Raw genomic sequence first — 13,851 nt, 5'->3', positions numbered from 1 at the left:
GGTAACGCATTGGATAGGAAAGCTAAAAAAAAAGATTGCTTAATTTTATTAACTCGGTAGGATTAAAATCCGTTATTTATTTAAACCGATCTATTTTGTTTGAGCATGGCATAGCTTTAAATGTCTTAGGCGATTTTTTCCAATTTACTCGTGGTTACATCTAATGAATCGCCATGTTGACACTATTTGATTATAGCATTCATTTATTTATCACTGCATATGTCCTTTTATTCGAAGTTAGTGCAATTTTGTAATAATAATTTGCGTTAGGTACACGGAAAAGCCCTGTAACATGTAATGACTATCACGTGGTACTTTTGGCTAAAAATGTATAAGCCTCTAGGGCAATATATATATATATATATATAAACAACTTTATTTGTTTCAAAGGTTCAAGGACGGTCTTGTTATGCTACTTGGAAGTGATGGCGCAGTCAAAGCGCATTTGAAGGTGCTCTTCGCAGCATGTTGGTACTTTAGTAACGTACCACAGTATTCCTACTGCTACCTGAACGGCTTTACGAAGAAAGGCTTAACTGATCTCGTTAACTTTATTTACCACAATGAACTTCCAAGCAATGTTGAACAATTGCTCGGTCTGAATCAGCTGGCAGAACACATTCGCTATAAGTTTCTTGCGGCACAAACTAGCAAGCTCCTAATCGAGCAGTACGAAGCTGAAGGAAGGGGTGACCAAGCATTACTAGGCCTACTCAACTTGACGAAAAAATTTAGCTTGCCGACCTTGTATGACCATTTGTGTGTAGCCTTGGCTCGATACACTCAGGTTCCGTCAGTCCTGCTCAGAGTTAGCCCGGCAGTTCTGACTGATGTTCTAGTTCAGGACTGTCTGGCAGTCGACAACGAGGACCAGGTAGCGTCCCTCGTAAACAAATTCTACCACCTGCATCCTGAGTATAGCTCGACCGATGTGGCCAGTTGTGTAAGATACAATTTTCTATCAGAGAGTGCTAAACGGTGGTTCGATTTCGAATCAGGTATTGTGTGGGCACCTCGACATGCCTATACAGGCCACTACCTTTCCGTAAATTTGCATGTTCGTCGAGACAGAGTTAAAATAGCATGTATTCTAATCATTGATCGCGTATCGCCTGGTCGACGCCCCATAACAATCTGTACTATCGAAGATTCCTCGGGCTATGATACCGTGTCCAATTCGTGCGTGCGACCTCGACTTGACCACGTTGCGGGAGCTAAAGAAGCCGCCGAATATCGAAGTGCAGTCCACATCGCTTCTGTAACCAGTCGTCGACTGCTTTTCGTCCGTCTGGGCTCAACTGTTCTCCGGGTCGATCTTTACGCCAACGCATGCCAAGTACTATCGAGGGATATAGCTGAATTCTACGTAACTTCCGAAGGTCTTGTAAAAACAGTCAACAGACTGAATGGGAAAGAAACTCTAATCACATCCCGAGCTCACACAGTAATGGCGGCACTTCTAGTGACACCCTGCGATAGGCTTGTGGTCAAACTTGAGATTGATTATATGAATGGGAAAATGGACAGTAGCTATACTAATAACAGTATTTGCGCTATTGACAACAAAAGCAACGATTGCAATAGAGATGAAGACCCCCTCCTAGTGACGTTCACAGCGGCTGCGAATTGATGACGTTTTTTCTTTTTGCCTAGACGGTTAAAAGCTAGTTTCGACTTTTGAAGTTATACGTAACGTGCTAATATACATAACTATTGTCCCTGTTTAATAGGCGCAAACTGAACAAACGACGTATTGATTCCAAGTATTGATCAATATTGTTAAGCTAATTCTAGAAATTATGTCCAAGTTAAAACCACTCAATAGAATCTAGTTAGGGGAACTCTATGGCAATTGGCTATATATTTGTGTTTATGGAACCGATAAGAATAGATGGTATTTGTTAGTTAACTTTTGAACGAACTCTATACTACCACTATACGTTTAACTATACGTTTTTCAATAAAAGCTACGTGCTTAAAGTGTGTTTGCGTCTCTATTGTCTATTCTGTATTAAAGTGCTCGCTCGAAAAGGCGGAATGGAGTAGATGTATGGCGTTAAATGGTGGTAAAACAATGGCGTATCCAATCTAGAATAGAAACACGTTTCGGTAACGATCATATCATTAACAATATTAAAAGTCTAATGTGGTAGACAAATTTCAATGAATATAGCCTTGTCTGAGCTTAGATAGCAATGCGTTGTATGTCAGACATGGTCTGAGATATAATTTATGTAAGATATGGTAGTTTGGCCTATCACTATGTTCCTAAGGAACTGCTACCGCTAACAACCATAACAATTTATTTGTCGTTATTTATGTAATAAATAACGTGCAATATACATACAAAAGTACTTTTTTTTTTTAATTCTCATATATAAAAGCTATTTAAATTAACAATATGGTTAGCATATAGTTCTAGCATGTTATACAGGGGTATCTACGATTCAAGTTATCTTCTGCAGGAATTGAAAGAAGGCGGACGCCTACCCAAAAGTAACTTGTATTCTTTAAAAAGTTACGATTAAACAAGCATAGACACTACCATTTGTCATTGCAAAGCATAATACGATAAAGATGGAAAAGACGCTTCATGAATGTGAAGCGAAAAAAATGTACGTGATCGCGCGTGGATGTGACGGGGGTTGCAATTTCGGTCGACAATTATCCATTGAGTCTATACTTCAAGTCGATGGAGTACAGTAGATTTTTATTGTACTGTGAACTAACTTCAATGCTATCCTAGTTCATAATTATTTTTTAGATGAATTATCCAGCCAAACGGATTATAACTTAGTATAGACATTTAACGTTCTAATTTCTGATGCGCTACGGGTGTCACCCCCGACGGTCATGTACGTTTAATATAACCACCATCCATTGCGACTGAGGCTTCGATTCGCAGCTCAAACTACTCACTAATCATTTTCAAAATATTCGTACCTTCTTTCATCCGTAAATAAGCATACATCAAGCGATAAGACAGAAGTAAATCCAATAACTTAAGCGAAATTTTACGATTCTAAAGATCTAAAAAAACTTGAAACAGCCAACAAGTGCGAAAAATTGACAATGGGGATAAAAAGTGTCAAAGACGAATCGTGAAAGTCATTTAAGCAACCCAACTGATAATCGGCATTCCCCTCTCCAAAACGTATGTTCTAAGCCACTTTTTCCTAGGTCGTCAAATCTTCCTCGGATTTTTTAGGAACCTCATGCGAATTGGCCATATCGCCTAATAATTTATTAGATTATTATTATTTGTTACTATTTCGGTGTAAGTTCGTCCAGTGCAAAGAGACTGGATAAAAGTTGATGGTTGTTCAAATAACGAAAAGGACACGCCGTTTTCGGCCGTACCACCGCACTACGTGGACCGTTAGAAAGTTGAATACACTTCCTGCCAATAGGTCCTTACGTCTAGATCTTATCCAGAACAATATCTGTTGCCATCCTGGCAATGGTGTTTTTTTAGCCCCTGGGGTGTTGTCTACTATACTATAGTATTAGCCAGCGATAGCAAAACTGCTATCATTTTCTGCCACCTTCTTGCCTAAATCTCTATCACTCCCTTGAAACACCTGGGCAGCCCCCCGTAGTCACTAGTGATAAGGATGAGAAACAGTGAGTGCAGCCGCCGGCCGAAATGCTGAAGATGGAAGAAAACCAATATCGGCGTGACTTGAGTCTTTTTCTGAGAATTCCGATCACGAACACAATACACGACCGACCGGGGGCAACGTGTCTGACACACGAGTTCATCCTTTCTAGTGAATGCTTACCCCACCGGAAAACCCCTAGGTTTTCCTTACTCTCGTTTTCCGTCATTGCAGGCGTTCGGTCCCTCCATTTTCATGGACGTACCATACTCGATTAGGACGGTATTTGTACGAGAAGAGTCTCTGTTGCTTCTAGAACCGAGATACCTACTGTCAATTAATGGTGCTAGTGTCTGGCTCCCAGTCACGGAGTTCCATGAACTTTATTTGCGTGGCCGGAGCGAGGCGGCTTTGTAACGTTGTGGAAAAAATGTAGGCTGGCATGGTACTAATTATACGCCAATGACCAATTATGGTGTAGCAAGTATCGTCGGCTATGCGAAGTAATACGGTATGTATAAGCTCATCTCGAGCTGGAGAAAGCTATTGTACACTCCGTAAATAGCGTAGGGTTTAAGCGTCGTAGGAAAAAACATAACTGCAGTTAGTAGTTTCAAAGGCATACTTCTTGTGCTCGCTTGGGTAATCGAATCTTTACGGTTATCCGAGATACATGTGAAGCGCCGGATTAAATACGAGTCTATTTTAAATGTGTCTCTCACTGAGGCCCAAAAGGGGCGCGAAGTGTTTGAAGGAAATACAGGAAACTGAGACAGCCTCTGGCCAGTCGATAAGTACTATTAAATATAGGCTTGTAAACCACGCGTTTGTTTTCCGCTAAATAATCTTCAAACCCATGTTTACATTATAATTACCATTATATTATTATATGCTATTTTTTATATATGGTTAGATAACAATTACATGCATGCCTACGGTTCTCAACAGTAAATGTTCTTTTGTGCTGTTTCACGTTTATCATCTCGTTTCTTTGCGATATATTAAATGCTTGGCCATCTTTACGCCCTCTGCTACGCCTTTCGTACAAGGACGAAACAGAATCTAACATAGATTTGTGTAATGTTCCAAAAATGCAGAGGCTATCACGACAAAGCACGACCTTCGAATTTTGATTTGATGAAGAAGCCCGTTTCAAATCATGCGCACATCGTATTTGTCCGCCATAGTTCTCGTTGTTTGTTTCTGGAAATTTACCAATTGATACCTATCGATGTTCGATACGCTTTTTTTCTAGAATGTTTCCGGAACGTCTCTAATTAATGAACCGTTTTATTTTACGGCAGCCGAACTGAGTGTCAAAGCTAAAGGTGGCGTCCACTTCCTGGACACCGTTTGTGCTGGAAGGCTGCGGTAATATACAACAATAGCGATCAATTATTAAAGGTCAAATCTGTGTGGTACGGATGCTGTTTTTTAAAAAAAAATCAAACTCATCGTAACACTCCGATAGTTTCGTTCTTCCACCCTTCTAAGACTGTTTTAGTGTCATTCCGTTGTTCCAGGGCGACGTAGCCTGGAAAGGTTGAATGTTTAGTGCCAGCTAACCACGTCGAGCTACGCTCTCTGAAAAACCTGAAAGGCTAAGGTAGAAAAACGAAGCAGTGTCTTTGTTAAGATAAGGCCCAGAAGACAAAGGGCACATAGCTGTTTAACATGTGCATATCGTTTTCATCATACCACCGTCGCCTGAACCCGTGCGTTGAACAGTGCTGATAACTTCTAGTGCTCAGGGTATCTAGCACAAACTGTAATTTCATCAATCTACGAAAGCCATACAGGCGAGCTAAACGAGTGTAGACGAGAACTCCCTATGCATGTATAATGTGAAGAACTTGCTTCAAAACTTACTTTTTGTTTCTAAATAGGCTGGTCCATTCGTTTTTGCTAAATGGTCCTAAATGTAGACCTCAGCTAAGGCAACCTTTTTGATTCTGGCGCAGAGCACCCTAGACGATGTACAAAGGCCTATCTACTACTGGTAAGCAGAAGGACTTCATATTGAGCCATTGATTATCTGAACTGCGTCTAGAACGTAGAGACATACAAATTTCATACATAGTTCTCATGATTTTAATTTTAGTTATTCTTTAGTTACGCATATTGCTTGAATTTGAATTGAATTTTACTACTTTTCGAGCTAGAGATACACTGATATTATGGGTGGCTAGAACGGACCGAGATGATTATCTAATTCGTTCTTAATTTTATTGTTACAGTATAGCAAATGTATGTTTACCACTAAATAATACAGAGCAAATTTTTTCAGAGAGCAAAAAATAGCTTTTACAATAGAACACTATTTTGAGTATGTCAAATATGTCCGAGAGAAAAACAAGTACGAGTTCCCGTATACGAGGTGTGAAGTTTTAGAATGATTAAAGCCGTCCGGCTGTAACTTTAGGCTGATTTTTGGGACCTTATACGATTGATAAACATCACTAGCCTAGATGTCGCATTCTGTTAAATGTTGGTAAGGAACGCTTAATGCGAACTAGCTAAGGAACCGGTTTCTAAAAAAGTAAACTTCGTTAGGTGTTTTAGGGGTTTCTTCACAATGAATAGTGTTTTTATTATCAATAGGCCTCCAAGTAATACGACTGCATCGGTTTACAGGCGTCTAACGGCCCTAAATTTAGCCTAAACCCTCCTCCCTGAAGTGTTATTTGGTATGGCCACTTACTGTTAAAGTTTTAAGTAGTTCATGGGTGTATTGATCATACGAAAGCATCGAACGGGCGTGATCTTAACGGTCAACAGTAGCATCGAATCGATGAGGCTATTCAGCAAATATTTCGAAACGGTCCTATAGAGAAGTGATCTGAAGAACTTGTGTTATGAGCCAAACACAGGCGTTCTTGTTCAATTAGGGACGACGTTTTGCCTTCCAGCCGGAACTAGCTTGCAACACCAAACGACTGGCACACTTAGTAAACAAACAGGTCGTAAATACCCCAAAAAAGTGTTTGGGTGTCGCCCATCACAATGGCAGGTCGTAACAATGCTGTCGCGTGTAAACTACAGTGACATTTCAACAGACGTATTTGTTTAAAGGAGACACTGAAAGAAACTTTGAAGAAAAATCCCCGGTGAAAAATCGAATGTTAGCGCTTTTTTTTTTTTTTTTTTGTTCAAATAGAAACATTGTCACATTGTGTCAATATATCCACATTAGCGTAGCAACAAACGTTTTTGGCCCTATCTCTCTACCAATATCCTTGTCGAATACGCATGCTTCGTTGGTACACCGCTTTAGTATTGAAATGACTACGTCCGGATTCTATGTCTGGTACCGCCGTTCGACATTTTATTAAGTCGTTGGCTCCTGCACAAACACTTTGAATATTTAATCGATTCATTCTAATTTCTACGAGTAAAAACATTTTATATTTCCAAAAACAACGCCAGGATAATTTGACAAAAGTACTTATTCAAGCCTTATTCATGTATTCGATTGTTCAGAATTTATACCTACCTTCCCTCAGCACAGCAAACAGCAATTAAATATCGTCGTTGCACTATAGCTAAAATAACAACAACAACAACAACAAGACAATAGCGACTATTAAATCGATACCCTATAATTTAAAGCCATTTATTTATGTTGTCCTAAACTTGGTCAGCTCGTACAGCATAAGTCTGGTGTACATAATGGGCGTTATTAGTTGAAATAGTCATAGGATGCTTATAAAGCCAGGCTTCGAAACAGGTATTGGAGAATCTGTCATAAAGAATAATAGAGATAGTTGCCAGATCCTTTGACCACCAAACAAGTGCTATGCCTTCGATAGAAAAAATTAATTTTTAATTGCTCAGAGGTCGCCAAGCTACATCGTGTCCTCAACATGAACCAGTTCCTTTCAGCTGTGAAAAAAAAAGGACACCGGAAAGGATAACCATACGCCAGTTGTCGCTGTCATCCCTGATACGCTGAGCTGGCTCGACGGAATGTACCACTGTGTCAAGTAAGTCGCGCTCGTGTGCTCAGAATTTTCCATGTATGAAGGAACCAGAAAATGTGCATCCATGTTGGGTGGCATATAGGCACTTTCTTTCTTTTTCAGTTTAGCCATGTGTAAAACCCACGTCTAATCATGAACGAGAGAGAAGTTACTACAGGGAACGTGCTTTATTCGTATAAAAAAAAGCGCTAGGAAGCGGTCGTGGGGCCCGGGAGGGCAGGCGACTGGATGTCCGTTGTCGAAACTGATTATTTAACAGCTGAGCTAAATAGGAATGGAATACTATCTTCTGCACTCTGTCTAGGTTGCCTCTTTTCGATTGTCCTGCTGGACGAAAAGGTGACTCGGGATAACGTCGAGTTTGAGTTGATAATCCTTGCAGTTGTGCAGTCCAGCCGCGACGCGAACCGACCCCCGCATACATGTGGGAAAGAAGACTTTGGAACCACTGGACAGCAAACAGTAATATTGTGCAATAATTTTGCTGCAAGTTGAACTTTAATTGTGCTCCACTTTTGTAACTTAACTTAGCAAGTTATAGCGTGGAGCTTTATGCTGAATAAACGCAGGTTAAATTTAAACGCGCCTGAGATATTCATTGTCTAAGTTTAAGCATTTCTATATTTCTAGTTGTAGTAACCTAACACAGTGTAACTCTTGTTTCGATTTAGTAAATAGAGTAGATGTTTCAAGTTTTAGTTCCGATACTGCCGTTATCGTTGTCGTTAAAAATGAAATTACGTTACAGAGGAAACAGGAAGCAAACGCTTAAAGGAAACCAGACGTAGGCAGACGATCGGTACCGTGGTCCGAGACTATATCAATATCATATATGCTAGTTATCTGAAAAGGGAACCATTAGTAGAATGATGATCTTAAGTGCTTCGATTTTTATATACGCTACTTAACCCGTTATCCTCAGACGGGCGACTCCTGCCAGCACAAAATGGAATGCGTCTATGACCGACTTTGAAATATAGGCCCTCAAGTTTGGTAGTCAAAATACCTTACCACTCCATTGTCCCTGGGACGCGAGTCGTAGTTTTTTTTACATAATAACTTCCTTTATTTGTACAAATTGTATAGTGCTTGTATGTGGTTTCTCATATGCGCACCTTGTGACGTCTAGTGTACACTTAGAATTTCCAATAAGCATTAAGGGACCCTAGGAGAATTTTATCTTAACAACTAATTGATAACGTATAGGTAATCATAATTAGATAGAGACTTTATGTAAATCGTTGTAAGCGTCAACCTACTGACCTCGCCCAATATTATGCATAGGTACTGCAATATATATTCATTGTATGTAGCTAGTGTGTTTGTTTTTTTGCATAAGTCTTTGTAGTCACACGAATTTGACAGAGATTCCAACGCTCGGATGTCCTTTTAGGCCAAACGATTGTCCAGGCTCTGTGACTCCAACAAGGTTAACCCCCGCTGTAATCATCACACTCTATCTAATTCTGACCTCTTTTAGCCTGAGTATCCAATCTGTCAGAGCTTTTGTGGCTAACAGACAGACCGTCTCTATGAGTTCTGTACAAACCAGTCACTATCTGACGACTTTATCTTGCTATAGTGAAAGCAGGAGGTCATAATGTGCGGATGCACCGACATCAGTGAACCGCTATAGGAAAGCGGATGAACGAGACCTACTGGCACTAGTCAGCAGAGGCACCCGATAAGAGATGGGAAATTCTGGCCGACCGTCTCGCCAAAAGCAGGGAGAAAGGTAGCAACAGTGGCAAAGGTCCCACGAGGAAAAATGATGTCCTGAAAACCTGACGACCAGTCATACAGTGAGGCAGCGCATATAAGGTAAGCTGAAGAAAAACTCCATTCAGCCAAGTGGTGGTTATGGTTAGCCAAAGCTTCGTCAAATCAGGTTGAGATAGAGGAGAAGATGGAGCTGTATGATTGCTCCGTGTCCTAACTGGGACGGAATGACAGCCAGAGCAACCGCAGAGGCCAAGCTTGAACCGGACGGAACTCGTTTAAATTCAAGATACGTAGTAGAAGCAGCTTAATGAACAGTTGGAAGCGGCAAACCGCCGTTTTGTGCACCCGTTGGGGTAATGATAGTACGCGGAGAAAAGGGGTGAGGCTAAGCGAAATCCGATTCAACCTTAATGCACAGTTATATTGCAGCTTTATGTGCTGGAAAAGTTAAAAAAAAAAAAAGCTGCTTAGGTAGACAGACGATGGCGACGAAGGAGTAAAAAAGGCACTGAACGCCGGCGGGTAAGTACGCGACAATTATTCCTATCACAATGGATTAGTTCGTCAATGGCTCGATTGATGTTTGTGCACGGTGCCATGACGGACTCAAACGTACGAGCATAACCCAAGAGATATTGTGTGGAATACTAAAGTTGGGCGGTTGGCTCGTACGACCTATGTGAAAGTTTGGCACATACGATGAATTGCAAAGGAAATTAGAATCACTATGATGAGAAGAGCCAAATATTGGTAAGGCTATTAAGCCCTACGTAAGAATAAGTGAAGCATAAATAAAGTTCTTCAAGCTGTAAACGAATAAATAACACTTTATGAGTACCGGAATGGAGAGGAAAATACAAATTTCTGGTAGGTGTTATTCTATCCTATAATAATAAAGATACTAATTATTGCTCTTCAATAATGTGGACGAATAGCTGGCTTGGATGGACACATCTAACTAATCTTCAACAATGTAAAATTAACATGAAAACAACTCAATGGAGGTAGTAATGTATTTCTGTGAAACGAATATTGGTATATAAAAACACTTTCTCGTAGACAATCATAGTTTGCTAACGACGGTGTGCCAATGGTAGTATCAATGCAACTTGTCATTGTAAGACCCTTCTAATCTCTATATCCATCACAAGTGGTTTAAAATTATCGCGTCAAAAATATCGTTTCTCGATGTGAAGAATTCAAAATTTTTTTGTGGCTCTAGTATTTTATTTATGTATGCCATTATGAAGCACCGTTGGGGCCCCATGGTGTTTGGTGCTTCGTAACAGCGATTTACCGTTCAGAGATTAATTATCAGTTTGTTTACTACCTTGAGTAAAATACTATATATAGTTACCCGTTTTTCCCATGCGAATTATGAGAAGCCATACTTCATAACTATTTAAAAATGTCTCCCTGGCAAGCTTGCATACCTTCAGAACGGAGAAAAATTAGCTTTAACTAACAACGAACCGCAATGGAAGCATAGCAGTTACTTCCTAATGTGATGTTATATGCGGTATTGGCCTCGTAAAGCCTCATGGGGTAAAGTGATGTCAACAGCTAAACTAGCTAGCGAGACGGTGATCTTTGCGTGTTTCGAACGATGCGCAAATTCAAAATACAACCTTTGCTTATAATACAAACTTACTAAGCCGTATGAAAACCTTTCCCATTTCTCTATTACACAATATTATTTAAATCGACATATCCGCGAGCACTTTAAAGAGCTCGCCAGCTTACGAATCGCCGGAAATTTCCCAGTTGTGTCAGTAGTTTTTAGATATGGCCAACGTCCCGCGTACAAAACTATTGAAAATTATCTCATTTTTTTTTTAAAATAGCTCACTACTAAAAAAATATTTCAATACAATTATTCCGCCAAATCGGCTAGGGAATGCTCCTTAGCAGGCATTGAACGCCTGTCATGAAGGCAAACAGGCAATTCAGGCTTCAATATGAAATGTTCGTTATTTGAGAAACGACTTAACTGTCTCATGGTTTCCATCATACGTTTAGATAAAGAAACATCTTTATTTACTCTCTTTACCAGCACCTCCCACATTGTCACCCATGATTGATTCTGCAGGCGGCCAACCGCATTGCCGGTAATTTCAGTTCTAACAAAGTATAATAATATATGTTCAAATAAAGGGAATACAACTCAAGCAAGCCTTTCTCACAGCAATAGCAAACACGAATTATTTTTTCAGTTTAATTTAGTATCATTATTATATCCGACAGACCGTGCTAATCGGCAAGCCATCAATCGCCTGAAATGCAACGAAGCGTTGTCTTCATTTACAGTGCCGCTACTGGCAGTCTGTGCTCAATAGTGACAGAGACTCTCTGACTGAAAACTGACAGATCTAGCGAATAAGCGGACCTTCTTATCGTTTTCCACCTGTCGCCAACAAGAAAAATTAAGAGAAGCTCTTATCTCGAAAACGTACGTATATTTGCATACGGCTGAGATCGTATTTGATACAGAGCATGCCTGCTCCTGTAGTGCGTTTGTGGTGAGTAAACAGGTTTCATGTGTGTGTGTCTTTGTGCAGTATTTACTTAGTGGGGCCAGAGAGTAAACTTTTATTCAGGGCATTCTGCGAAACCTGCAAGGTACGGAATTGATGATGGCCGACTTGGCAAGCTATAGAAATGAAGCAACGCTTTGAAGTTTAGGTGAGGGAATACAAGTTAGAATAGGGCGTATGCTGACGTTTATAGGACAGTGAAATATCTCACACGCGGTCTCAAGAGGCCTGCAATGGCTCTCCGATCGGTTGAGGTTCTTACTAGCGCCGTAAGCCTTTTTCAGATGTTCGCGCCTGTGATAAAAATGGACCCACACTGTCTTCTTGTGGTATAACCCATCGCGATGCTTGGTGCGGAACAGAATCATGCTTTCGGCTGTATTTGTGGAATGGGAGGTAGCAGCCAATTTGTGGAGGTGTAGTAAAAGGCACAAAGAATATTTTTTTTTTTTGAGACAATAGGTCGTAATGGAAAAGTGAGGTAAAGATATAGCAGAGGAAAGGTTGCAAGACATGTGGGACATCTTAACATAGAGAAAAACACTCTCAGGGGTTTCGATGAAAGAAAAAGCTCGGTTATCTGGTCCTAGATGGTTCGCGGGACGAGATCTTTGCCCAGTAAGTGTTCGTGGGGCTCTACCAAATGGTTCTACATTGATGCTGGCTGTACTCAGTGATCCCACAACTGAAACACACTTGACAATTGATGCCCCTAGAGGTTTTTTCATTCCGTTTCATGGGGAACCATATGTTGAGCGGTGATCCGTATTGTCTTTACGTCCTGGAGATAACTGCTTAGCCACTGTAAATGCCAATGCGCCTTTGGATTTTTTCGCTGTTGCAAATAGGCCACATTGCTACAGAGAATAGGACTGAGAATGCTAACTGGACGCAATAATGAAAAAAGATTTTTCTATACCTCCAACCTGGTTTTGCCAACCAGTATTCTATGGCGACTGTTAGACAGTCATAAAGTTGACAATGTAGAGCGTCGCATGAAGCTGATTGAGGCAATCAACACTTATTTTTACTTCGAGGTAAATTAGGTTAAATGATGACTATACTCATTGGACGTCGTTCTTTAGGGTTACGATACTCCTAAGAAGCGAAAAAGATTCGAAAAGAACACCCTGGTCTTTTTCATACTTGTTATCCTGATAACTAGACACATGTCGTCACTGTGTGCTTGCCGCTTGTTGTCGCTCTTGCAAATAGTTACAGTCGTTCTGTGCTTAGGGGCCGACGTACAGGATTAATAACCGACTAGCGAGCAGAAAAAAATCGCCGAATGAACGTATTATTGTTTACATATAGAACAACGATATAAGAAAAAAATAAATAAATCGATCACATAGGGTGAGGGGAGGGGAGGGGAGGCGAGGCTAATTACAAGCGGGGGTATCTAATAGCAAGTTATTTTTTTACTACAGCATTGTACTGTAATAAATAAATATGAGTTAGTCTACTCATCTACGGTTAATAAAGGTCATAGGTTTTAGCTAAACAGTAGATAGGAGCCACGCAATGCGATACTATATTGATGTCCAATGAGACTTGCTATTTTGGTAGTAATAATGAACCGCACGAACCCTATTTAAAAGTTAATATTAGACAATATTTAAACATTTTATACGGCGTTAATGTTTCGATGCCTTAGCTAGCATTTAGGTATCAACCGATACAATGATACACCGATCAATGATACGAAAACGTGCAAGAAAACTAACTGATTGTTTAATGCAAGGGGCATCATGCCACTTCCAATCCCACATCTATTTGAATACGGCCAGTTAACCGCGACATTCATTTAGCACGTGCCATAGATTAAGAGCAGACAAACAAGTATGATGAAAGGAAGTTATCCATACACGTTTCTTGAAACAGAGCGATACAAGCCATACTAGAGAGTCGCGCCGGGTTTTGACGCGGCCCATATTTCTTTGCGGGTGCAGTGTTGCGCAGGACCAACGAGTTTTGCATAGCCCCATTACTAGATACATTTGAAGTTCTAAAACG

General features: G+C 40.4%; 1 protein-coding gene across 3 annotated transcripts in view; it reads left to right on the top strand.

Moving 5' to 3' along the window:
* Nucleotides 1-8,160, top strand: part of LOC111261376 (uncharacterized) — a 9,856-nt gene extending 1,696 nt beyond the window's left edge. Inside the window, exons 3-4 of one of the 3 annotated variants that reach the window (XR_002680926.2) lie at nt 7,482-7,582; nt 7,884-8,160. Coding sequence is in view for 1 of the 3 variants with exons in the window: in XM_022834825.2 (XP_022690560.1) it covers nt 391-1,630 (1,240 nt within the window). In the remaining 2 variants the exon portion in view is untranslated. Of the gene's footprint in view, nt 1-390; nt 1,994-7,471; nt 7,583-7,883 lie in introns of those variants that run through there. The other 2 variants (XR_002680925.2, XM_022834825.2) reach the window with 2 other exon arrangements.
* Nucleotides 8,161-13,851: the final 5,691 nt, after the last annotated feature.

The sequence above is a fragment of the Varroa jacobsoni genome, unplaced genomic scaffold (genome assembly GCF_002532875.2).
Source record: "Varroa jacobsoni isolate VJ856 unplaced genomic scaffold, vjacob_1.0 scaffold_551, whole genome shotgun sequence".
NCBI classification, from domain to species: domain Eukaryota; kingdom Metazoa; phylum Arthropoda; class Arachnida; order Mesostigmata; family Varroidae; genus Varroa; species Varroa jacobsoni.
The sequence above is the reverse complement of the archived record's forward strand: the minus strand, read 5'-3'. Positions and strand labels throughout refer to the sequence as shown.